This window comes from Carassius carassius, chromosome 29 (assembly GCF_963082965.1).
Source record: "Carassius carassius chromosome 29, fCarCar2.1, whole genome shotgun sequence".
Classification (NCBI taxonomy): Eukaryota; Metazoa; Chordata; class Actinopteri; order Cypriniformes; family Cyprinidae; genus Carassius; species Carassius carassius.
Window position 1 is genome coordinate 21,044,753 of NC_081783.1, and position 27,095 is coordinate 21,071,847.

At 35.8% G+C, this 27,095-nt stretch overlaps 1 protein-coding gene across 3 annotated transcripts; it reads left to right on the forward strand.

The window, feature by feature from the left end:
* Window positions 1–1,510: 1,510 nt before the first annotated feature.
* On the forward strand, window positions 1,511–26,730 carry sec24b (SEC24 homolog B, COPII coat complex component). Of its 3 annotated transcripts, none has more exons than XM_059516260.1 (24): window positions 1,511–1,591; window positions 3,096–3,698; window positions 3,805–3,951; window positions 7,471–7,581; window positions 12,946–13,029; window positions 13,116–13,279; window positions 13,358–13,542; window positions 13,664–13,766; window positions 14,477–14,603; window positions 15,072–15,181; window positions 15,258–15,370; window positions 15,452–15,570; window positions 18,138–18,193; window positions 18,377–18,583; window positions 19,873–19,996; window positions 20,094–20,252; window positions 20,385–20,558; window positions 20,674–20,784; window positions 21,000–21,175; window positions 21,397–21,534; window positions 22,808–22,912; window positions 23,009–23,101; window positions 24,910–25,013; window positions 25,718–26,730. In XM_059516260.1, the coding sequence occupies exons 2-24, from the start codon at window positions 3,107–3,109 to the stop codon at window positions 25,830–25,832; spliced, it is 3,417 nt and encodes a 1,138-aa protein (XP_059372243.1). In that variant the 5' UTR covers window positions 1,511–1,591; window positions 3,096–3,106; the 3' UTR covers window positions 25,833–26,730. The 3 variants fall into 3 exon arrangements, with proteins under 3 accessions (XP_059372243.1, XP_059372242.1, XP_059372244.1); XM_059516259.1 differs by having other exon boundaries at window positions 1,529–1,721; XM_059516261.1 differs by lacking the exon at window positions 7,471–7,581 and having other exon boundaries at window positions 1,529–1,721.
* Window positions 26,731–27,095: the final 365 nt, after the last annotated feature.

The window sequence follows — 27,095 nt, forward strand, 5'->3', positions numbered from 1 at the left end:
GAGCGGATGTGGCAGAAGATGAAACTTGGAACTGTGGAACTAGCCACAGCTAGACAGAGGTTTTTCTCAAACCTTATAAATAGTAACTTAAACAACTTAAACAACACTCGTACTCTTTTTGCCACTGTTGAGAGACTGACAAACCCCCCAAGTCAGATTCCCAGTGAAATGCTCTCAGACAGCAAATGCAATGAGTTCGTTTCCTTTTTTTTCTGAGAAGACCATTAATATCAGGAACAGGATCAGCACATCCTCAGGTTATGCAGAGGTCAGACAGATTCGTCCGCAATATCAAAAAGATACTATGTCTATTTCTGAAGCAAATGATAGCAAAAATTTGGAAGAAATAGTGCAGCACCTAAAATCGCCAACCTGCTATCTTTACACACTTCCCACATCTTTTTTTCAAAATTGTGCTAAAATGTTTAGAAACAGATCTCTTAAAAACGGTCTAAACGCCTCACTACTTTCTGGGACTTTTCCAGACTCCCTGAAAACTGCAGTTGTTAAGCCCCTTATGAAAAAGAGCAAACTTGATAACACCCTTTTGAGCAATTATAGACCAATATCAAATCTTCCTTTTATAGGCAAAATTATAGAAAAGGTAGTTTTTAATCATCTGAACAAATACTTAAACTCGAATTGTTTAGTCTGTAAATGCTCCCACTAAGTCAAATAACGAGAAAGAACCAAATTACCTATTACAGCTATGCTGATGATACCCAGATTTACCTAGCCTTATCGCCAAATGACTACAGCCCCATTTACTCCCTCCGCCAATGCGTTGATGAAATTAAGAGTTGGATGTGCCAGAACATTCTTCAGTTAAACAAGGAAAAAACTGAAGTCAATGCATTTGGAAACAAAGATGAAGTCTTCAAGGTGAATGCATACCTTGACTCTAGGGGTCAGACAACTAAAAATCAAGTCAGGAATCTTGGTGTGATTCTGGAGACAGACCTTAGTTTCAGTAGTCATGTCAGAGCAGTAACTAAATCAGCATACTATCATTTAAAAATCATTGCAAGAATTAGATGTTTTGTTCTCCATACGCTGATTCCAACTTTAACTTGCCTGATAATGAGCTAATTCACCTTAAGGAGGTTAATCAATATACTGTATAATTCAAGAGACTGAGACTTTTAAGGTTCTTAATTTTTTTACAATTGTTTTAAAATTGATATACATCAATTTTACAAAATTTATATTTCATTTAGTAATTAACCTCTGCTGCATTTTGAATAAAAAAATCACATTTAAAAACAAATACTACTGAGATTAATATATTGACGCTATATACAAAGTAACGTGACTGCAAACTAAACCAAAAGGGTACTAGAACTGCGGTCCTGTGAAACTGCAGCCATCGCTATATCGTCCAGTACGGTAGGTGGCGCTGTCACGAAAAACTAGGGTCCTAGAACTGTGGTCCTAGATCTGCGGTCCTGAATCTGCAGCCTACGGTTGTGCAGGAACATACTATTGGTTCACCACCGACCCGTGATCATCATCACCACTTGGGGTTAGCCAGACGGTCCTCCGCTCAGCTGTGCGCAGGTCGATGGAGAGCCACAACTGGTGACAACATCGTGTATGTTTATACTCTCGAAGCGCTCGGATAGAGATGTCCACACAGGGTTACGCGAATCCGAGCTCGTCTGTGAATAATTACAGCATGAGTTCCTCTCAAAACGGAGGCGGAGCGGCGCCGTGTCAGAACGGTACGAGATTAAAGCGAAACCACCGGAGCTAACACGCTAAAGCTAACTCCAATATCACATTCAAATGCAAAGATAACTGGCTAAGTGTTTGAGCTAAAATGCTAACGGCTAAACTGAATTGCTAAATGCTAAAATTCTAGTTGAATCCACTTTAAAAAGCTAAGATATGTTAGCTAACTTATCTTAACTAAAAGCCTAACGTTAAGCCTCAGCTAACGTTAAGCACCTGACATCTGCGTCTTTGATGTGGGGACTTCGAACGCGACAGATAACAGGACCATTTTTCTGCAACTTACTTGTCATTAAAATCATATAACAGTTTAAATGTGTTTTAATGAGGATTAAAGTCGGTGTGTTTTACGTTACTGTCATTAACCCGTTAGCGGCTAGTTTAGTTATGGTAACGTTAGCTCAGTTGTTATTCTTCTTGTTTTAGGGGCTTAAAGGTCCGATTTATTATCTGTTAAGACTAATTTACCATAATTGGGAACTTAAATATGTCACTGTCTTGATTGTATGTCGTCTTATATTAGTTGCAAGCTGAGTTCGTATAATTGCGCAGATTTCAGCAGAATGTGGTAAATATTTACTGAATATTCCCATCATTTACGGTTTCATTTCTTAAAACATGTTTTAATGTACTTTTACACAGCTTTTTTGAAATTATGCGAATGTGAGCTGTACTTTATATTACGTTAATATAATTTTGACAATATTACCGTTAAACTGCGTTAATAACAGTTTGGTTATTATTTTCCAATGTTACATCTAATATTTTTTTAATAAGGAGTGACAGGTGCATGTTGTCAAAAAGCCAGGAAGAAATCTGTGTAAAATACTTAATATTAAAATGCTATTATTTAAAGTATAATGGATTATCATGCAGTGTTTATATTATTTTATAGTTTAAATTAATATTTGGATTATCCTCCAATAATTTTACATTTTGTTTATTTCATTTTATAGTCATTTTATTGTTATTTTTAATATGTCTATGTTGTCTTTAGTTTTAGCTATTTTAGTACTTTAAGTTAAACTAGATTGAAAATGAGAAATTTTCAGGTTTTTTTTTCAGTAGTTTATTTTATTTCCAGTAACAAAGATTATTTATCTTTGAGTTTAGTTACCTATACTTACCATGTTAACGTGTAAATATGGTTTATAAATATGATAAATACATAATATGGAAATCATTCAGAATTGTGGTATTAACGTCACTTATTTTTAAAATGAAATGAAAATTGATGCAGGTTTCACTTGTTTTTTTACAGGTTAATTTGTATAAAACGTGTGATTTGTCTAATGATTATGTGTCACATTTCCATCTGATTTGCATGTTGAAAGCACAAATCAAATCCCTGTTGTTTTTGCCAGGTTCAGGACAGATGTACCCTGCCATGTATCCTGCATCCAGCTATTATAGTTCTGCTCCGCCTACTGCTTACCCCACCGTGGCGGGACACAGCGCTCCTCCTGCCGGCAAAATCCCTGTTTCGAGCTCAGGCTATAGTGGGAACTATTACCAGAAGAGCTCAGGGCCGTCACCATATCCAGCACCAGGAACGCATCAGTACTCAAACGCCCCGGTACAGTCATTCCAGCAGACTGCGCCGTACGCTGGATATTATGGACAGGTTTATAGTCACCCCTCACAGGGGCAAACTCAAACTCAACCCCAATCTCAGCAGCTACAGCCCAGCCTGGTGCCAGTATCCAGTGGCAGCAACCTCGGCGCCCCGCTGTACCCCATCGTTTCTTACCCAGCAGCTCCTGGGAGCAGCCAGTACGGCACGCTGAGATCCTCCCAAACCACCGCTGGGCAGCCACCCGTTTCTACAGTAATGCCACCGCCACCTACCCAGAGTTCTTTGCAACAATATTCTCAAGGGATCGGGGCCAATCCCACACCATCTCACCCGGGCTACGGAGCCCCGCCTCTCAGCCAAACAGCCACTGTCAACGGCCAATCGAATGCAGGTCGGTTTGAATTTTATTATGTATGCTCATGCAACAGAATACAGTCAAACACATGTAACATGTTGGAACAATTTTATTGATTGTGTCTTATCTGATGTATTTCTAGTTCAACAACACTATGACCCAAACCTCCACAATCCCATGAGCCATCATTACGCCACGGGCCCTCCTAATTCACAGGGTCCTGATAAAGAGAGGCCACCCTCAGGAACCCCAGGCACCTCTGTGCATTCCTCACCACAACACCATCCAGGTATAAACAATCCATATTTACACGTGAACCAACAGTCGTTTGTTTCATTTCTTTCAGTAGACTGTGTTTTGACATTATTTGTGTGTCTTTTTTATTGTAATGCTGATTATCTATAGTAAGTTATCTTTCTATTATTTAAATAATATATATTAGGGCTGTAGCTATATTTTAGTAATCGAGTATTCTACCAAAAATTCCATCGATTAATCGAGTAATTGGATAAAATGTGTTTTTGCTTAATTAAATTGCAATATTAACTATGCAAGTGAAAATAAGACTCCTGGGTCTCTTAAAATGAACAACTAAGTTTCCTTTTTTAGAATTTTATTTTTATTTTTTAAATGCATAGAATGCAATGCATACATCAAAAATAAACATTTAATTATTACCCATTGTTTCTCTGTCTGTACTTGTAATGTGAACAATGACAAAGTTGACAGATGAATTAAGTGCATTTAAGTGCCATTCAGTTGGGGTTGTAAATAAAGCATTTTCTGAGATGCACATTAAACACATAAAACATTCATTTAATTTATTTTTAATTATTGAAAATTAACTTAACTTTTTGGTAAACAAAGGGGATTTACTATAAAAAATAGAACATGGAAGAAATGTTGTTTGATTAAACAACATTTTTACATCTACATTCTACATTTTTTTGTAGTAGTAGGCTATGTACATTCTGCTGAACAATAGTCTTTAACCGAACTTTTATTTTGACGGGTTGACGTACCTTTACAGTTCTGTGTATGTGATGTGACGCTAGTTTTACTCAAATCAAATGGTCAAATGCTCATGAAGTGACTGTCAGAGCAGTTCTGGAGATGTTGTTCATGTGTTCACGTCCTTATTTAGTGAGACAGCAGACGCTGAAATCACCGCGAGCATCACGCTCGCTTCAGTGTGTGTAAATAAAGGAAGAAGCGTTTCTGCTCCATTCATTAACGCAGACACGCAGAACATGCAGGATTCATCTTTAAACAGGCTGTTCCGGCTTAATATTTACAGATATTAGTCCATATCGTGATTTGATGTAAGCGCAATGACCTATTTTTGATTAATTCATTCAAAATTTGGCAAATTCCATGCCATTCCGCGTTAAACTGTAAATTCCGTTTTTATGACTGGATTCCTCGATGCCCTAGTTGTGGTATGCCAGCTCTATCTTGCAATAGACACATGCCACGACGTTCTCTTTACGTTTGCCCGTGCCCTCAAATCAAAACACTGCTGACTCCTTGCAGTATGCGATCAGACTCAGTGCTTGTATCTCCTTCAGCTTTGTGGGGGACGTAAACACGTTGTCACATTAAAAAAAATAATTGCGAAAGAACCTGACGTTAGATTTAAAATACATTTAAAGAGGCTTCGAGGCAGAGGAATTTGCCTCGATCATTTTTTGTAATCGAGTTACTCAAGTTACTCAAGGAATCGTTTCAGCCCTAATATATATTTGACATTTATTCAGCATTCTATAAAAAAATAAAAATAAATCATCTTATTACACATCTTGCTAGGTTTGCGTTTGGGGGGAATAAACAGATTGTAATTTTATCTGATAAAAATTGCAGTTGCAATTATGAAATGCTTTAAAAAAAACTCCAGGTTTGCTGAGCTGCACAATTTGGTCAACATTGTATGATTATATATATCAGTATGAATGATGATGATTATTACAAAATATAAATTAAACAAAATAAAACTTTTTTCATAATTTTACAAAATTAAAGCTTCTCTTTTTTTGACAACAGCTGGGTTATAAGTAGTACTGAATGATTAATTGCATTTGCGATATCGCAATATGAAAAAACGTGATTTTTCAACTACAGAGGCTGCGATTCCACTTGATTCCACGTTTTTTCATATCACTGTATTATTGTAAATGCAATCAATCATTCAGCACTACTTATAACCCAGCTGTTGTCAAAAAAGAGAAGCTTTAAGGGCTCCCTGTGATTTCATGTCCAAATAAAAGATAGATTAATGTTTGACAATTAAGAGAGCATACATATTCTATATATATTTCTATTTATTTATTTATTTATTTATTTTTACAGTGAAAATCAGAAAAGTAATATTTTTTTTATTTTATGTTGTCAAAAAGCAGCGCTGCTTTAAGTCGAACACATCTAAGCAGTTTTCAAAGGAAGCATCAAGTTGGCATGCTACAGTGTTGCCAAGTCTGCGGTCTGGACAATCCCTCCAAAAAAAGTATATTTTACTACGGAACACGAATTTAACCGTTGGACCCCTCCTTGAAACGCGATTGGGCTAGTTTTTTGTACCAAATGGGTGGGTTTTGTTGTGAAAACCTGGCAACCCAGGCACGCTTCATGTGGAATATTTGAAAGTGTATATATGAACATTGAAATTACTCAAGCAGTAACGGTGTTAAGGTGCATTTCATTAATAAGTTTATATTAATATATTCTTATTTATTTATTTATTTGAAATCATTAAATTTTATTTTAAATTTATTTTTAATTTGTTAAAATTTGTAATTTTTTTTTTTTTTAAAGTTTATTTAAAGTTAACAGACAGTGTTTAAAAAAATGCAGTCCATATGTTGATTACAGTGAATTACCTGAAGTAGTGTGGTAAGCAACAGATTTGTTTTTATATTTCTGCACTCTAGTTTGTGTGATTTGTATATTAATGTTTACACCAGGCTTATTTGTCAGTGTTTTATGTTGTCATAATTATTACATACAACATTGGAAGTTAGACAAATCAGTCAATATGCTACTATGATTGTAGTTGTTCAAAATGTCATTCATATCAATTCATGCATCACCTTATTTCATCATAACATATAGGTCCTGTCCTGCAGAAAAAAAACATTTCTGTTTAATCTGTCTAATATTGTGTTGTTCATACTATACAAGGGTTTATAGCATGTCTCTGTGGAATAATACAGAACATAAAGAGCTTTAAAAAAGAATTGCTATTAATTAATTAATAAATAAATAATTAGATTATTTTCCAAAATCGTTGTGCTTTTTATTACAAGTTCAGGAAGATGCTTGTCCACATTTCCTCCCAAATGCATGTTAATGCGATCCAAACTCAGAGCAGATGCAGAGTTTAATTAAATCACAGCAATGTCATGATTTCATGCAGCCTTACATCTTGCCCTCATATTAAAAAAATAAAGCTGTATTAGCTCTGTAAAGTGACATTGTCAGCAATTTTCATTGATGTGTATTCATGGATTAGTTGTTGCAGTTGTCATTATGATGGTTGGTGTGTCATTCCTGACAGGTCTCACCTCTTCTGATGATTCTGTAGCTAAACGTGCCTCGTTTCTTACATGTCAACAGAGAGTCTGTCATATCATTCTGCTTACTTTTCTCACTCATTCGTCTCTTTCTGTGCTGTTTTCCATTCTTCCACCATGTGTCGTTAGATTTCGGGTCATGTTCGTGTCCTTGTGTGATTTGGGTAGAACTCCAGCTCAGTTCTCGTCTTCTCTCTCAGTACTGAACCAGTCTGTTGTCTCTGATGGTTGCTGTATTTCAGGGCTGCTGTATGGTGACCGTGGGGTGAATAACGCCATAAACTCGGCCGCGGGCGATCACTCCTCATCCAGTTCTGACCATGAGGAAGAGGATGAGGAGGATGAGGAAGCAGGTCTGCTTTCGCTTTTTTCATTCTTCCACTCACCTCCCTTTCTCACTTCCTTCATCCCTCCATCCCAGATATCCATCTTTTTCCATCCCTACACCTTTCATTGAAAATAATGAATGCACACGACTGTACACATGCTGTCTTTAACTGCTCCCCGAGATTCATGTCTCATTCTTGCCAGTTATTCATTGACTTGAAGTCTACAAATTCCCATAAACACACACGTTCATACAGTCTGTATTCTCGTGGTGTGAGTTCATCTTGCTTTTTTGATAACCTTCACTGAGCTACTTCAAGTGTCCATAAATACATTTGAAATGGATTATTAGCATATTTCATAAATATAATTTAAATAATTATAATTTATGGCATGTATATAAATAGCTCTGAATTGTCAGATTGTAAATTCTAAAATGCATGAATTAATGCAGAATTAATCAACAGATGGCATCCAGTTTAATAAATAAGGTTAATATGCACTTTCTGTAGTTCAGTCATATGAGTCAGGAAGGGAGACATTAAAAATCGTTGTTGTTATCACTTTTAGTTTATTCATAATAGTTGAAATAGACAGTCATGTTTTGAGTGCACACTTTTGTAGTGTACATTGGATAGATAGATGGATTGAGATTCGGACTTGTAACCCGAAGGTTGTGGGTTCGAGTTTCAGGTCCAGCAGGGATTGTAGACCACCAGCTGCTCCCCTGCTCCGAGTGTGTGTTTACTGCTGTGTGTGTGCACTTGAATGGGTTAAATGCAGAGCACAAATTCCAAGAATGGGCCACCATACTAGGCCACATGTCAATTCACTTCACTTCAAATGAAACTGGTTATTGAGTCAAGTCAAATTTATTTGTTTAGTGCTTTCTAGTGCTTTTCAGAATACAAATTTCAATGTTGCTTTAGAGAAAATTATGATGTTAATATTAATATTAACTTAACATCTTCATGCCTTATAGTTGCATTTAGCAGATTAGAACTAAACAATAATATAGATACATTTTGTGATGGTACAAGTACCGGTAATAAGATTTTTGCTATTTAGTATATATCAGCCTACATACTGTATGTATTGGGATAATGTTGAACTTAGTGTTGTGTGATAATATACTTATGTTTTGCAACATAGAATATATCAATTTGGATGAGTGCACTGTACATAGGTTGAATTTGGGATATATCATATATATTTGGGCATTCATTCTATCCTGAAATGCCCTTTTTACATGCACATGCAAATGCCCTTATGTGAACACACACATAAACTCCTAAAACATCATATAAGAACATGCACACTACCTGCCAGCATTGTACCTGAAGTACAGCAATTGTTGATATCAAAAACACACTTCTCACAGAACAAGTTTCAGGAATGATGAGAAATGTGTCTCTACTTCCCACGAACTCCTCATGGCGTTCATGTCAGAGTCACACGCCCACTCTCATGCGCACACACACTTTTTTTTAGGGGTGTAAGAAAATATTGATACTCGTATTGTGATATTTTGTTTGGCGATACTGTATCAATTCTTAAAAATGGAATATAAATATTTAAAAAATTGTAATAAATCATACAAGATTCATGGCAGTTGTTTCGTTTTGAGTTTATTTCCCGGCCGCTAGATATCAGTCTAAATCTCTAAACAAATCCTGAGTGACAGTAAATTCTAGTAAAAGAGCACACCATTAATGTAAGCGTTAATGTAGTTTGGTGTTCGTAATGGAGGGTGAAGGATTTGTCCCAGTTCATGTTTCGGTGTACAAAGCTGAAGTGTGCTGTCATTCAGGATTTTGTGCTGTCGCCACCTCGGTTCCTCCAATTGCCACAACCCTTGTGAAGAGGTTCTCACGGGGCGACCCCCTCCCGCCTATTGCTGAGCCCCGCGGGTCTCTTCATACGGGTCACGGCCCGTTTTTATACAGTCTATGGTCGCAGCAAGCAGCCGAACCGAGGCTACAGTTTCTCATTTTTTAGGGGCATCTTATGCAGTTGGTGCGCTGCTCGCGTTGCAGTTTTTGACGGCGGTAAAGTTAGTTTGACATTCATTAGACATTCTGGGGTTTTTTTGCCAATAAAACTCTTTATGGTTGTTATGTTTTGAGCCCAAACTAACTCAGTCAGAAATATATGACATTTACATTGCTCAAGGCTTAATTTCTAGAGGGACAAAATAAACAATGAACCATTTAAATTAATTAAACAATTTAACTACGTGACATTATAATATAAAACCAATACTAAAATGTTATTTATAATATATTATATAATATATTTATAATAATTTTACAACTTTTAATGTATGCGATAATATAAATCCATTAAGCGACAACACCATTTGATCTAAATGTATCAAACCAACTGTAAAATATACAGAATATTATTCAGTATAATGCACAAGGCATAGTTTTTCAGATTATGCCTTTATTGTTTCATATACATTATTGAATCCATATTTTCAACTGTTTTATTTACTGTACCCACTTGACACAGTGTTATATTCTTTATAATGCACAAGGCTTGTTTTTTTTAGATTATGCTTTTATTGTTTTTATATTGTTTTATTTTATTGAAGGATCTTGCAAGCACTTTAATTTATCCCCTTTTACTCATACTGCACAAAAAGTGGTTCAATAACATTGAATGTTACAGGGACTGGTTATTACAAATGCAGATTCCACTGTGTTCTGGTTAAATGATTTTTATTTATTTATTTATTGCTAAGGTTTGCATATGGTGGTGTCGTCTTAATTACAGCTTTCCTTACAATATATACTATTCTAGAATAAGAAATATCCCAATATATCGCCTTGCTTACTGTATTGCAATGTATTGCAATATGTCATATTGCAACCCCTGTATTGTGTTACGTATCGTATCGCCAGATTCTTGGCAACTGTTTTTTTTTTTGTATTTAGGCCAAAGCAGCCTGTGAACACAGAGAAAGTCTCTTATTTAATGGGATAGACATGCATTCGTTTTTAGGCCATGTTGCGAAGTCATTTTATTTTTCTGGTTCTTTTGATATTAAACTCTTGTAAATATCATATGCATGAGTTGATAACTATAAATTCGTTATATAAAAATGTATAACTATTTGTTAAAAAGTAAAAAAAAAAAAAAAAAAAACATAAAAAAGGCTTACCAGAGCTGCATTAATTTGATAAAAAATATAGTAAAAACAATAATATTGTGAATTGTTATTATTAGAGTTTTAAATAACTATTTTCTATTTTAATGTTTTAAAATGTTCATTATCATTACAGTATTCAGTGTCACATGACCCTTCACAAATCATTCTAATATGCTGGTTTGATGATCAAGAACATTTCTGATTAACTATCTTTGTTAAAAACAATTTTTTTTTTTTGCAATAGCTAAATATTTTTGTGGAAACGGTGTTACACTGCCATTTCAAAGTTTTGGGCCAGTCAGATTTTTTTTTTTTTTTTTTTTTAAGAATGTCTGACTTATATTTAGCAAGGATGCATTACAGGAATCAAAAGTGACATTGAAGGCATTTATGATGCTACAAAAGATTTTATTTTAAATTCAAAACATTCAAATTCAAAAAGCAAACACTTTCTACAAAAATAAGAACTATTGTTAGTAATCGAGGAGAAATATTAATTAATAAAAATGAATAGGCAAATCAGCATATTAAAATGATTTCTGAAGAATTATCTGACACTGAAGACTGGAGTAATAGTGGTGAAAATTCAGCTTCATCTTCACGGAATATATAATTTTTAAATGTATTGCAAGAGAGAAAGTTCCTTTAAATAGTAATAATATTTAACAATTTTACAGTATTTTCTATTAAATAAATCAGCCTTGGTGAGCATAAGGAGTTTTCAAAAAATATTAAAATCTTAACTATTCTAAACGTTTGACAGTAGTGAGTATCTTTATATAATACCTCAAGATGCAAGAGTACATTTTCTTTTATTGTAAAATATGTTTTTGGCTGAGTTTTGTAGCAGCACAGTCCGTAATATCATCATTCAGAGAGAGTTTTCCAGGTTTGCTGTATGAGCTGGACTGTTTGCTCCTGCTTCATGCAGAGGTTTGTGAGAGTCTCGTGGGCACATAGTATTTTTAGCTCTTCATTATGAAGTGTGTGTTTGGGTGCTGTGTTTTCTCATGGGGAGTTTGGATGTGTCATGTCGAAGCCTGCTACCGATTCATCACACGCTCCTTTCTTGGACTTCTTACATTCGAGGGGGAGTCTCTGGTTTGTATGGATGACGCTTGCTGTGTTATTGTGGGGGTTTCCTTGTAGATGGTCTCAGAAGGAAGTTCTGCTTCTCTTGATTGGTTGTTCGTCTCCTCTGGGGTTAATCTGCAATCAGTGATGAATGGCAGCTGTGAATTATTATTATTTGTATTTTTTTTTCTTCATGCACCCAAACTAAAAATTAAGGTGTCCATTTATGTTCTGTGGTGGATGTTTCATTCTCCATCCGTTCTTAAGTTCAGGCTGCTGATCCAGTGAGGTAACAGATTGAGTACAGGATGACCAGGGCTTGGCCAATCGTGGCCCGTCTCTCTCTCTGGTCTTGTCTGGTTACGGTAGTAGGGTTATGGAGGATTACTGTTAAGTTAAGCTCTGTTGAGGATTATTGTCATCTTCTCTAAGAGTCCTGATTCTACAAAACAGGGTTTCCTGTTCCTGGTCTAAAAACGTCTTAAATTTAGTTGTATCAAATTTAAGGCCTTAAAAAGTCTTAAATTGTACAAGAAAGTCTTAATTATGATTTCAGGAGGTCTTCGATTTTTTTGACGGAAAGACCAGAAGTGTGAAATGGCTGAATGTGATGATTACACTTCAAAAGGCTAAAGTTATGATTTCACTGAATAAACATGAGTGCTGTACATTCAAAGTCTGGTGCTGCGCTGCTTTGTGTTCTGCCTTTACTGGGGAAGCTTTCTACCATATGTCTACCAAACGCTCTACCTGCTGGCAGATAATGAATGAGCATTTTCACTACAATTAGTTTTTTCAGGGTTCAGACCAATGCGAAAATCCACCCATGTTTTTATCCAGCAAACACGCAGAGCTTTAAACATGATCTGGTGGATCAATGAGAAGACAATGCATTATAAAAATCTAAACATATCGGTGTGCGATTATGTATGGTCTGCGATAATATTGTAATTGTTGTTTTAATGAGATATATATATACACTATATTAAATAGTTAAATATTTTACATTCAAAATTATATTAGTTTAAATATTAAATAGTTAAATATTTTACATTCAAAATTATATTAGTTTAACGTTAAAATATATTCTATGTGTGTGTTTGTGTGTGTGTGTGTGTGTGTGTATCATCCCTCTTGCCTGTGTGCTTGTAAACTCTCACAGGTGGAGACAGCTCTTCTACAACCACAGGCAGTGCCTCTCCGGTTCCTAACAGTTATGAGTCTCTGGAGGGCGGCGGTTACTCGGGTACATCCTTAATGCTCACTGAGACATCTCAATGCCAGATCTGCACTTGAATGATTCACTAATGCTTTCTCACTTTCTTTATCCAGATCTTGCAGCTCCTCCTGCTGGTGTCCCCGCCAAGCAAGCTCCACCCTTCGGATACAATTATCCAACCGTGCATCCTGCTTACCAACAAAACCCCGCCTCCAAACCAGACCCCTCGGCCTCTCACGGAGGGTACAACACACCAGGATACCAGCCGTACTCGCAGGTATTGGCACTAGATTGGGATTCAGAGTGTGTCATTCAGGAAGAGGTGTGTAAAATAGCTGCTTTTTTGTTTTTGAAGCCTTTCCCGTCTTTGTCTGAGCTGTCGTCAGCGTTAGGAGGCCTCGGCGGCGTTTCTGAACAGGAGGCTGAAACCTTGAGACCCGTGAATCTACTCCAGGAGAGAAACATCCTTCCTCCCAAACGCGCACCTCCACCTGAGCCCAACCTGAGCAATGACCTGCGCAAGGTCAACTGCAGCCCCGAGTAAGAGCAGAGAGATGACACAAGTTTGTGTTTGTCGGAGTTGTGGTTTCACACAACAGGTGCAGAATGAGAAAACAGCTTGGTTTGTTTAACAGTTTCTCTCTCTTTCGGTCTCTTCCAGCACTTTTCGCTGTACTCTCACTAACATTCCCCAGACTCAAGCGCTGTTGAACAAAGCTCGTCTGCCTCTTGGATTACTGCTCCATCCCTTCAGAGATTTAACGGTAGTAGCCAAAAGCCCAAATAAAACTCAAATCATGGTCTGGTTGATGTGCTATGTAGAAGTTAATAAATGTAGACTTTCATTTAAAAGTATTTTTTAAATTAAAACTTCCCCAAGCATGCATTAAATTGATTAAAAGTGACATTAAAGACATGTATATTTCAAATAAATGCTGTTCATTTGAACTTTTTATTCATTAAAGAGTTATAAAAAAAGAATGATCACTGTTTCCACAAAAAGCATCACAGATGATTTTAACATTGAAGATAAATAGAAATGAAATGATGCTGAAAATTCAGCTTTGCACAGGAATAAATTAATTAATAAACATGCTGAGTATTAGAAATGTTGGGCAGACCTATTGATTGGATGATTTTTGGCCATTTTAAGATTATCAGTTGAATCAAGATAAATGAAGTCATATTTCCAGGCCATTGAAAACCCCAAATCAGTCAAACAAAACTCAAAGCCAGTCCCCAGACATTGTCATAGTTGTACCATCATGAACACATTGTCTCAGTTAATATATAATAAATAATACAGTATCTTAGTAAACTTGTTTCTGAGATATGAAACCGTCTGAATCACAGATAAAGTTGTCATGAACGGATGTTTTACAGTCTAATCTAGAGCTTTACTGAAACAAACATTAGGTCATGATAATGCAGGTTTAATCATCTCCTCATTAACTTTCTCTCTTTGTCTCTGCAGCAGTTACCAGTGATCACCTCTAACACTATAGTTCGTTGTCGTTCGTGTCGGACGTATATAAACCCTTTCGTTTCGTTTCTGGATCAGCGCAGGTGGAAGTGTAATCTGTGTTACAGAGTCAATGATGGTAAGAGTCTTACAATTGTGTTTGTTTAGTCTTTAGTTAGTCAGGTCTAGTGTCTCCCAAACTAGGGTTCATGAACTTAATCAGTGAAATCATAAGAACGTCATATTAAAAATAAACAGTGTAAAAAGAAAAACGGTCAAAATAAAACTCTTAAAAAAGATTAAATGTTATGTGACCATCAACTGCTATTAGAGAACCATGAACATGCAAATGTGTTGTTAAATAATTAAAATATTAACTTGTTGCCTTGATGCCTCACCAGAAATATTAATTATTGAGATCATCTCACCCTTCAATTAAGATTTTTATGTCAGACGGAAAAAAAGTTTGGAAATCCCTAGTTTAGGCTGTTACAGTTATACAGTTGTACCATAAATTACTATTAAATTATCTAAAATAAACAATTTTCTCACATAAACATGTTCTTGAGGGTTTGGATATGTTCTGATAAAGTGTCTTCTCGATCAGTTCCAGATGAGTTCATGTATAACCCTGTAACTCGTTCATATGGTGAGCCTCACAAGAGACCAGAGGTCCAGAATTCAACGGTGGAGTTCATCGCTTCCTCTGATTACATGGTAAGTGTGTGTGTCTGTCTTAATGACCTTTAATGTTACGCTCGAACATTAATGTACATTTGCTTTCTCTCTCCAGCTTCGGCCTCCTCAGCCTGCTGTGTACCTGTTCTTGTTGGATGTATCCCACAATGCTGTGGAGTCAGGCTACTTGAATGTGTTTTGCCAGTCATTACTGGACAACCTTGAAAAGTGAGATATTACAGCTGATTCAATGTTTTTGATTGTCACGCACCTCAGATGTGATGGTGGCTGTATGTGTCTCTCTCCCAGGTTACCCGGAGATACTCGTACACACATCGGGTTTGTGACGTTTGACAGCACCGTCCACTTCTATAACCTGCAGGAGGGTCTTTCTCAGCCTCAGATGCTGGTGGTGTCTGATATTGATGGTAATTCTGTGTGATTCTCTTACTTTTATTTGTCTGTTCGCCGACTTTGCACATTTAGACTGACTTTTGTCTAAATAATCAAGTTTTAGAAATGCAAATTGGCCAATTTTGATTAATAGCCATTTACACACCTAAATTGTACAAAAATTTACATAAACTGGAAAAATAAAAAAAATAGTAGAGTAGCAGTGTGTGTGTATGTGTACGAACATTTATATAAATGTATATTTATACAATTATATTTCTGAATTCCTATTTTTTGTACCGTATTTTCCGGACTATAAGTCGCACTTTTTTTCATAGTTTAGCTGGTCCTGCGACTTATAGTCAGGTGCGACTTATTTATCAAAATTAATTTGACATGAACCAAGAGTAATGAACCGAGAGAAAACATTACCGTCTACAGCCGCTAGAGGGCGCTCTATACTGCTCAGTGCTCCTGTAGTCTACCTATGAGCAGCATAGCGCGCCCTCTCGTGGCAGGAGACGGTAATGTTTTCTCTTGGTTCTAAATAAGGTGCGAAAAATACGGTAGTTTATGTCTGGAATATTACTATTATTACTATTGTTATTTATTTTCTGTGTACATGTATGTATGCATGTATGTATGTATATATATATATATATATATATATATATATATATATATATATATATATATATATATATATATATATATATATATATATATTAAGCAGTCTATTCAATTTTTGTATTTCTATTATTCTACTTTATTTTGAATATATTAATATTATAATATTAATTGTTTATTATTATTGATCTGAATGCACATTATCTGATGTTATCTGACATTTTTCACAACTAATGATTGCTTTTGCCACAGGATTTGGTCATAAATCATTATTTTCACATATATACAGTCGTGGCCAAAAGTTTTGAGAATTACATAAATATTGGAAATTGGAAAAGTTGCTGCTTAAGTTTTTATAATAGCAATTTGCATATACTCCAGAATGTTATGAAGAGTGATCAGATTAATTGCATAGTCCTTCTTTGCCATGAAAATTAACTTAATCCCAAAAAAAACCTTTCCACTGCATTTCATTGCTGTCATTAAAGGACCTGCTGAGATCATTTCAGTAATCGTCTTGTTAACTCAGGTGAGATTGTTGACGAGCACAAGGCTGGAGATCATTATGTCAGGCTGATTGGGTTAGAATGGCAGACTTGACATGTTAAAAGGAGGGTGATGCTTGAAATCATTGTTCTTCCATTGTTAACCATGGTGACCTGCAAAGAAATGCGTGCAGCCATCATTGCGTTGCATAAAAATGGCTTCACAGGCAAGGATATTGTGGGCTACTAAGATTGCACCTAAATCAACAATTTATAGGATCATCAAGAACTTCAAGGAAAGAGGTTCAATTCTTGTAAAGAAGTCTTCAGGGCGTCCAAGAAAGTCCAGCAAGCGCCAGGATGGTCTCCTAAAGAGGATTCAGCTGCGGGATCGGAGTGCCACCAGTGCAGAGCTTGCTCAGGAATGGCAGCAGGCAGGTGTGAGCGCATCTGCACGCACAGTGAGGCCAAGACTTCTGGAAGATGGCCTGGTGTCAAGAAGGGCAGCAAAGAAGCCACTTCTCTCCAAAAAAAACATCAGGGACAGATTGATCTTCTGCAGAAAGTATAGTGAATGGACTGCTGAGGACTGGGGCAAAGTCATATTCTCCGATGAAGCCCCTTTCCGATTGTTTGGGGCATCTGGAAAAAGGCTTGTCCGGAGAAGAAAAGGTGAGCGCTACCATCAGTCCTGTGTCATGCCAACAGTAAAGCATCCTGACACCATTCATGTGTGGGGTTGCTTCTCATCCAAGGGAGTGGGCTCGCTCACAATTCTGCCCAAAAACATAGCCATGAATAAAGAATGGTACCAAAACACCCTCCAACAGCAACTTCTTCCAACAATCCAACAACAGTTTGGTGAAGAACAATGCATTTTCCAGCATGATGGAGCACCGTGCCATAAGGCAAAAGTGATAACTAAGTGGATCGGGGACCAGAATGTTGAAATTTTGGGTTTTTGGCCTGGAAACTCCCCAGATCTTAATCCCATTGAGAACTTGTGGTCAATCCTCAAGAGGCGGGTGGACAAACAAAAACCCACTAATTCTGACAAACTCCAAGAAGTGATTATGAAAGAATGGGTTGCTATCATTCAGGATTTGGTTCAGAAGTTGATTGAGAGCATGCCCAGTCGAATTGCAGAGGTCCTGAAAAAGAAGGGCCAACACTGCAAATACTGACTCTTTGCATAAATGTCATGTAATTGTCGATAAAAGCCTTTGAAATGTATGAAGTGATTGTAATTATATTTCAGTACATCACAGAAACAACTGAAACAAAGATCTAAAAGCAGTTTAGCAGCAAACTTTTTGAAAACTAATATTTATGTAATTCTCAAGACTTTTGGCCACGACTGTACTATATTGCCTTTCACATATATACTATACTTTATTGCCTTTTTTAAATTGTGCATTCATAACAGCCCTACGGAGCATTTCATTGCATCTGATGAGTGATTGAGTGACCTTTTTTTGTAATTTTCTTAGATGTTTTCATCCCAACACACGACAGTCTGCTGGTGAATCTCAAAGAGAGTAAAGAGGTTTGAATCTTATCATTCTTTCTCTGTATTTTAAGACCTTGTATCTTTGTGTGTGCGAGGTCAGCTGTGTTTGTGTTCCCATTTCCCGGCTTCATATCTCTGTATCACACAAGCTTTGATATGTGACTCCGTTTTTGCAGCTGCGTTATCTGACAGAAAGTGTGTTTGTGAATATGCTCACAGCTGGTGAAGGACCTGCTCAATGCACTGCCGGGGATGTTCACGCACACACGTGAGACTCAGAGCGCTCTGGGTCCGGCTCTGCAGGCAGCGTATAAACTCATGTCCCCTACAGGAGGTCGGGTGTCCGTGTTTCAGACCCAGCTGCCCACCCTCGGCGCTGGACACCTGCAGTCACGGGAAGACCCCAACCTCAGATCTAGCACCAAGGTACCGCTCCTGAATCATCATTCAACTTAAACAGATCTTATTCATGCATAAATGCAACCATTCATATCAGTGGATGCTCAGTGATTTAAACATGGGAAGTTTTTCAACCAGTTATAAAGGAATTAACATTTGCCAGAACAGAAATTGGCTTTACCAAGTTGTTAAAGTCGTGACTTCATAAATATTCTGGCTATAAATATTCAGAGTTTCTTTAAAAGTCTTTTAAAAAAAGTCCTAAATTTAGTTTGTACAAATTGAAATTATTAAACAAGTCATGAATAGTATAGCAAAAGTCTTAAAGGGATAGTTCACCCAAAAATTTAAATTCTGTCATTAATTACTCACCGTCGTGTCGTTCCAAACCTTGTAAGACCTTTGTTCATATTGGGAACACAAATTAAGATATTTTTGATGAAATCTGAGAGTTTTCTGATCCTCCATAGACACTAAGGGAACTATCATGTTGAAGGCCCAGAAACTTAGTAGGGACATCATTAAATTAAGTGAACTATTCCTTTAACAGGCCTTAAATTTTGGGGACCAAAAAACAGGATTGGTCTTATGTGATTATTGAACTGTTAAACTCAAGTTTATGATTGCATTAACTGTGAGTGCTGCAAAGTCAAAATGTGGGGCTGTTCTCCCTTAAACTCAGTTAATACCATGCATTTATGCCAAGCGATTCTTTATGATTTGCCTTTTGATGAATTCTTACAATGTTTACTTTATGGTGTTAATAGTGTAATGTTGTAGATGGTTGTAGGAGTATATATTTTATCTTGCTTATCTTTTTGAGTAGCTGGATAATAATGTAAGTTTATAATTAAAGATTATATATATATGTGTGTGTATATATATATATATATATATATATATATATAATTTATACTAAATATACTTATATATTTAGTATATATATTTAGTAAATATATTTATACTAATATAATTTGTACTAAAAAAAAATGTATATTGATATTTTTATAGTATCTGGAATTTAATTCTACGTCAACATTTTTTGTTTCTCTCTGTGAACAAAAAAATTAAAACATTAACACACTTAATGTATAGATCTAACTAGTACAATCGGCACAATTATTTTTATTGCCTTTCTTTTAACCTTATTCATATGTTTTGTATATTACTGCATGAACCAGTTTAAGTACAAACTTGTATATATTCAGTAATATGTCTTGAGTATTTTAAACTTGCAATTACCCTGTTTAGCAGATAATTACGTTTCAGTGAATGTTTCAGCATTTTGAGTGTTTTGTTTGCTTGTTTGTGTTCAGAATGTCCTGCACTTGGGTCCTGCTACAGACTTTTACAAGAAACTTGCTCTTGACTGTTCTGGACAGCAGATCGGAGTGGATCTGTTCTTACTGAGCTCCCAGTACTCAGACCTGGCTTCTTTAGGTACACATGCACACTCTTAAAGGTTTTTTTCCCCAGCTCTTAGTTATATGTGCCTTAAAGTTGTGAAACAAGAACTTTTTTTTTTCTTCTTGTGCAGCATGTGTGTCCAAATACTCAGCCGGCAGTGTCTTTTACTACCCGTCCTTCCATCATGTTCACAATCCCGCGCAGACCCAGAAATTCCAGAAAGATCTGCAGCGATACCTCACCAGAAAGATTGGGTTTGAAGCAGTCATGAGGATCAGGTGCACCAAAGGTGAGGGGGCGGAGTTACACCAGCTAATTCTGTGCCACAGTTGCTTTGATTGACACTTCCATTAACCAGTATCCGCATGGCCTTGTGATTTCATGTCTTTTTTTAATGACACTTTCTCTGATTGGTCAACAGGCTTGTCCATCCACACTTTCCATGGCAACTTCTTTGTACGCTCCACTGATTTGCTCTCTCTGGCCAATGTGAACCCAGACTCTGGTTTTGCTGTGCAGATGTCAATCGAGGAGAGTTTAGCTGATACTTCGCTCGCTTGTTTTCAGGCTGCTCTTCTTTACACATCCAGTAAAGGTAATCAAGCATTTTTTGTAGTTATACTAATCCATTTTGACATGTTTACAACATCAGACCACTCCCACAAACTGAATAAGATTTTCTTGGATTGGTATGCATTTATGATTGACAGGTAAACGTCGAATCCGAGTGCACACTCTGTGTCTGCCGGTGGTGAGTCAGTTGAGTGAAGTGTTTACTGGAGCTGATACCCAGGCCATCTCATGCCTTCTGGCCAACATGGGTGAGCAGAAGAAACACATTGACATTTTAAGTGCAGTATATAACGTCAATATATTGTGCACAGTGTCCTGTTGCTAGTATGATGAAGAAGATGTTTTCCAAGTACGTTGCACAGATGTGATCAAATGATAATTGAAATTTGTTGCGCTTTTATTTATTTATTTTAGCAAGTTTGTTTTGCTTTGCTGGAAACACCATCTCTGTGTCTGTTCGCAGCTATCGATCGCTCCATCTCCTCCAGTTTGTCTGATGCCAGAGATGCGTTAGTTAATGCCGTGGTGGATTGTTTAACAGCATATCGTGCTAACGGCTCAAACATCCAGCCCTCCGGCCTGATCGCCCCTGCCGCCCTGCGTCTCTTCCCTCTATATGTACTTGCTCTGCTCAAACAGGTGGGGGTGCTGAATGCACATACACCACAAGTGATTCACTTACTAACCACATGTAGTTCAAAAGCCATTCAAAGGATCAAATCGGTTTCTTAAGAGGGAAAGTTCAAGGCAAATTTTTTTACTGCATTCTTCAGAATGTTTAATGTCAGAATGTAAATTGTTGTTTTTTTCATCTGTTAATCATTTGATATACTTAATATGTTGCGTGTTTGGTCCTTCAGAAAGCTCTGCGAACCGGCACCAGCACCCGTCTGGATGAGCGAGTGTTTTCCATGTGTGAGTTAAAGAGTCAGCCGCTGCAGCAGATCATGCGCATGGTTCATCCAGACCTCTACCGCATCGACAATATGACCGAACAGGTAACACACATTCATACGGGTGTGGAATATAATGATGCAGGATTGTAGAGTCCATCCCTACTGATTAATATTCCTTACCACCATCTGTTGCCATTGAGCCTTTGAGCAGCAGGTTTAATCCCAGGTTATTCAGGGAGCGCTGGCCCTTTAATTAGTGAAAAATGAAAAGACATAACATAGTATACTAGAATAACCCAAAGACATTGTTGAGTCACACTTTAGAATAAGATTTAATTTGTTAACATTACATTGAACTTACATTCTTTAACCATGAAAAGCTCTTATTAGTCTCAGTTAATCTTAATTTGAACATTTACCAATATATTATTAAAATCGTATGTTGTGTCTGTTAACCTTAGATAATGGGCACGAGATAACATGAACTAACGATGAACACCTGTATTTTTATTAACTAACAAAGATTAATAAATACCGTAACAAATGAATTGCTCGTTGGTTAATTTCTGTTAATGCATTTATTATTATCAACAAAGTGTTAGCCATTCGTGCTTTAAAATAGATAGTTATATAGCAAAACTGTAGATTTGGCCAAAAATATTTTGATTGGTTTATCAGTATGACAATAATATTAATTATTGTATTGTTCATTGTTGCTATTGTTTACTATTGTATTATTTACTATTATGTACTATTATAATATGCGGCAGTAAAATATATATATATATATATATATATATATGTATGTATGTATGTAAGTAAGTATTAGATCATATAAAACAAATCATATTTAGTTTTATTACTTTTTGTTATTATACTAGTATTTTATTTTTAATAAGTTATAGTACCATTTATCTTAAATTGTTAAATTTCAAATGTTAAACCATCAAGCATTAATTTTATCTATTTTTTGGTGGAAAACTGCAGGAAGCCTTTAAAGTGTCTCTTTAGTTGTCAACAATCGGTTTATAAGTGCTTCTCAATACAGTTTAAGAAGATTATTTGACCTAAATCATGATTTTGGTTTTATTTCAATTAATTGTGCAACCCTACTTTAAAACCTAAACCGATGTTAGTATAGATTTACTTTTCCACCTGTAATCATTTTCTGCCATTTACAAAGTTATAAAAATCTTATTTTTTTATACACATTTACTAACATTTTGTTATACATCATTTTCGGTCTTAAATTGTAGTTGTATTGTGGCACTACAACAAACAAACAAAAACATAACACAGCCTGTTTTAAAAAAGTAGGCAATAATGTTGAAGTGTGGGATGGGATGACTAAATTGATGTGATATCTGTCCTGTAGGCGGCGCTGCACCTCAATGACTCTGTGATTCCTCAGCCTCCCTTACTGCAGCTCACTGCAGAGAAACTCACCAGAGAGGGAGCCTTCCTCTTGGACTGTGGCAGCGTAAGCATTACATCAGTTATCAGGATAGAGCAATGCTGTGTTACAACAGCTTCTCTAATTAATTCTACACTGTGGTTTCTGCCCTCTGCTCTGTAGGTGATGTATTTGTGGGTGGGGAAGTGCTGTAATGAGACGTTCATACGTGACGTTTTGGGCTTCCAAAATTATGCATCCTTACCGTCCAACATGGTGAGTGTGTGTGTGTATTGTATTGTATAAGTATTGTCTTTCACCCTGTTGTGTTAAAGGTGACGTATCATATTTATCCTGAGGAACAGGGTTTTCTTGCTCTTTTGAAAAAGCTGCCAAAATGACATTTTCAGGAATCACATTGCGTTGATGTCACAAACACAAGCATATTAGCATGAAGTCTTACATAGTTAGACATTATAAAGGTACCACCTATTCACACATTATTAATATTAAGTGACTTAATGAATGACTGCTTGAACTGTGCAAGTCATAGCAGAGCTCATTTATTCATACGCGTCTTAAAAGCCCAGAAGCACAAACAACCAGTTTAATTTCGAGGGTCAGAAACAATTAAAGGTTACTATCCTAAACTAAAACCTAAAAAAAACCAAAACTAAAGCTTAATAAAAAAAAAATAGGCATATTTAAAGAAAAAAAAAACCAACCCTTAAAAATGACAAAAACAACAAAATTACTCAAATTAAAATTATTAATAGAAAATATCTATAAAGTTTAATTCAGAATCTTTCCAAAACTATAACAGTATATCAATGATACTATAAAAAAAACTAAAAAAACTATTTTTGTTGCCTTTTTTGTTGATGTTGAGACATCAGGGAAGTGATTTATAGACTATGGCCTCTTGCGTGTTAAAACAGCATTCCTGCCGCAGACACACATTGGCTCGTGCTTCTCAAACTCTGCTCATATGATCAGAATCTCCATGTTATGAAAGACAGAAGCTGCTTCTGATCAGCATTAGAACATCAACTAAAGTTTGTCTCTCGTTCAGCTCATTTGTTTTTCATTTTGGAAGGCGTCACTGTGGGTTGAGATTATCTCACCCTGGAGGGGATTGAGGGCCATGAATCTTTTCTCTAAATGATCTAAACCTCACATAATTCACTCCAGCTTCAAAACAAAAACCACTGTCCTAAATATCTGAATGTTACTTAGATATCAGGTTATTGTCCACACAAATTTAATTTGATCTTTTTCTATTTTTCTGTACTCCGTGTTTTTGTTTTTATTGTTAACATTTTTCTGAATTCAATTGTAATGTCGGTAATAAAAAGCATGTCTAATTTAATTAATTAAAAAAATGTACTTATATAAATATATAAGTATATTAGTTTATTATGAGGTATAAAAAAAAAACTATTTTAGGGCCCTATGAAATCAGTTGTATTTTTACCCAAATTCCATTAAAAAATGTTTGGACTTGATTCTATATTAATTTTATTAATTATATTTTTTTATTATTAAATAATTGTATGTTAGTGACCAAAAGTGTCATATTACTTGAAATCATGTAATTTATAGAATTTAACAACAATTTATTAAAAATGTATCATAAGTTATGTTTTTGGGGCCCTATGGAGTTTCCATTTAATTTTAAGTAATTCTGTGTTTTTGTTTTTATGAATTCCATTTAATGGTTTAATTACAATGATTATTACATAATAATCCAAAATCATGTCTAATCTATTTAAACAACTTAATAGTGTTCTAAACTTTTTATGATAATAGTTTCACAATAAATAAATGATTTATTTCAGAAATTCTGTTGTGTTTTAATTTTTCTTTGATTTAATACATATTATCAAAACAGTGGTAATCAAACAGTCATGAATTTTAAATATAATAAAATAATAAAAAAATAATTTTAATCTGTAATCAAATTATTATTATTATTATTTTAATTTTTTTGCCACTCAAAAGTGCTTTAGCTTTCATCTTATTGACAAATGCAGAAATAATTTTGGAATGAATAGAAAACCCATGTTGTTGTTGTTGTTTTCCAGACTGAGATCCCTGAGCTGCAGACGACGTATTCAGAGCGAACTCGAGCATTCATTTCTTGGCTGCTGGAGTCTAGAACCTTCCTTCCTGCTTTTCATGTGGTCAAGTATGTCTGCTTTCTCTGTTTCTCCTAAATCCATACAGCTTTCTTTCCCAATCTCTATATCTCTCCCTTTCCGCCGCTGTTATTCATAGTCACAGGGCAGCATATTGTTCCTGAGGGAGGATGGTGTGTTTTTCTGCTATCACAGACTGCCTCCTCTCACTGTGGGAGTTGCATTCCTTCGAAAGTTTTTTTTGGATGTTGTATGGTTTTGAAATCTATGTTTTAAAAGAGCCCACCAACATTTCTCTCATTTTTAAAGTAACACTTCACCCAAAAATGAAGTTTCCTGATTATTTACTCGCCCCCACGTCTTCTAAGATCTCCAGTCAGAATCCCAACTTTTTTTTTATTTTTATAATGCAGTGTTAATAGTATTTTCCACTATTCTGATATTTATAAATACTTTGAAAATTAGCTTTTATTTTTCGTTTTCATTGTAATGTAGTGAATTTTTTTTTTATAATTTTTTTGTCCATACTATGGAAGTCTGTGGGACCCAAAACTGTTTGGTTACCAGAATTCTTAAAACTATCTTCTTAAATGAACGTTTTTTTTTTTTAGCAATCGAAATCATTTTCTATATAAATAATATTTTGATGAAATATTGGAAGACACATGCACAGATAAATTATTCACAGTAAAATAGGGCCAGTGATGATTTCATGTTGACTTTAAGCCTCATGCAATTCTTGTTTTTCTCGAAGGGACGATGCCTCGACCAAGACCAGTTTTTTCCAGCACCTCGTGGAGGACCGCACTGAATCTGCCTTCTCTTATTACGAGTTCTTGCTTCACATTCAGCAGCAGATGTCCAAGTAGAATGGAGGAAGCCCATAGAACCGGCCCCAGGTTTAAGGCTAGCTTCTGTTCCGCGGCTCAACTATGGCGAAGGAGCTCTTTGATTGGACCGTAGAGAGGCAGAGACACGCCCCCTGGCCCCACCAGCCAATCAAAGCCTGTGGCTCTGTGGGGGAGTGTTTAAAGACAATTAAGGATAAAATAAGTTAAAAAGTCAATAATTATTGGACTATTATGGCAACAAAAGAGAGCACAGAGGGCAAAGATGAAATGTTGTGGACTTGACTTGCACATAGAGACACTGAACAAGCTGTTTTCAATCATTCCCATCTGCTTACTCCCCGTTCATATTTAGCCATCATCATGACTAGCCAGATGCAGCGAAGAACATTTTTGGTGTTCATTTTCCTGTAGCTAATATTGTGTTTGTTTCCATTGTCAGAATCATTGTAAGCATGTATTTCAGGTTTTAATACATGCAAATCATGCAGAGTTCTTTGTTGCATATTATTATTAACTCTAAAACATCCGCTCATAGACACTTTTGTGCTTTTATGTTTTCTTTTTGCTCCTTTTGTTCTCCTCCTGACACTTCCCCTCTCCCAATGCCTCCTGTCCTTATGTAATGAGGTTTGTGAAACTCTGTCCGTCGTGATCGTGTAATAATTCATCTGTCTTCATCCAGCATAGACTCAGCAGTGGCTGCTCAACTTCTCTCATCGTCTCAACATCAGCTGCTTGAAACCGTTTAATGAGGCTACGAAGTTCCTCGCTGGCAACGCTTTGTTTTCTTTGAGAAAATGGATCAGGCCACCAACAAATGTTGCTATCTACTTTGTAACTCAACACAAAAAAAATAATATTTTAATGTGCTATAATTTATGACAAGCTTATTGAATAAAATTAAATGATAATTCTAGTTTGGTGTTTGGTTTATTGTCTGCTGCAGATATCATTTGTACAGTTTCTTGTACAAGTTTCTTTGGATAATTGCATTTTTTTTAGACAATTGGATAATTTGTTTTTTTAATTATTATTATTATATTTATCAGTTAAGAAAAAAGTGTATAATATATACAGTTAATATAGATAGATTGATAGTGTGTGTATCATTAGCAAAGACAGTCTATTTTCATGTTTTTCTAAACTTAAAATGAGGATTGAAACTTTATAAAATGAAATTAAAAGTGTCCAATCAGAATATGAACTCCATTTGTTATGTATAATAAAAAAGTATTATAAAGTATTTTATAGTATTAATATTTTGAATTTGCTTTTAATTTA

Coding starts and splice junctions, on each gene's coding strand:
- sec24b (XM_059516259.1), top strand. CDS start 1,625: ATGTCCACACAGGGTTACGCGAATCCGAGCTCGTCTGTGAATAATTAC. Junction 13,030..13,115: donor GGAGGGCGGCGGTTACTCGG/GTACATCCTTAA, acceptor TTCTTTATCCAG/ATCTTGCAGCTCCTCCTGCT. Junction 13,767..14,476: donor ATCCCTTCAGAGATTTAACG/GTAGTAGCCAAA, acceptor TTGTCTCTGCAG/CAGTTACCAGTGATCACCTC.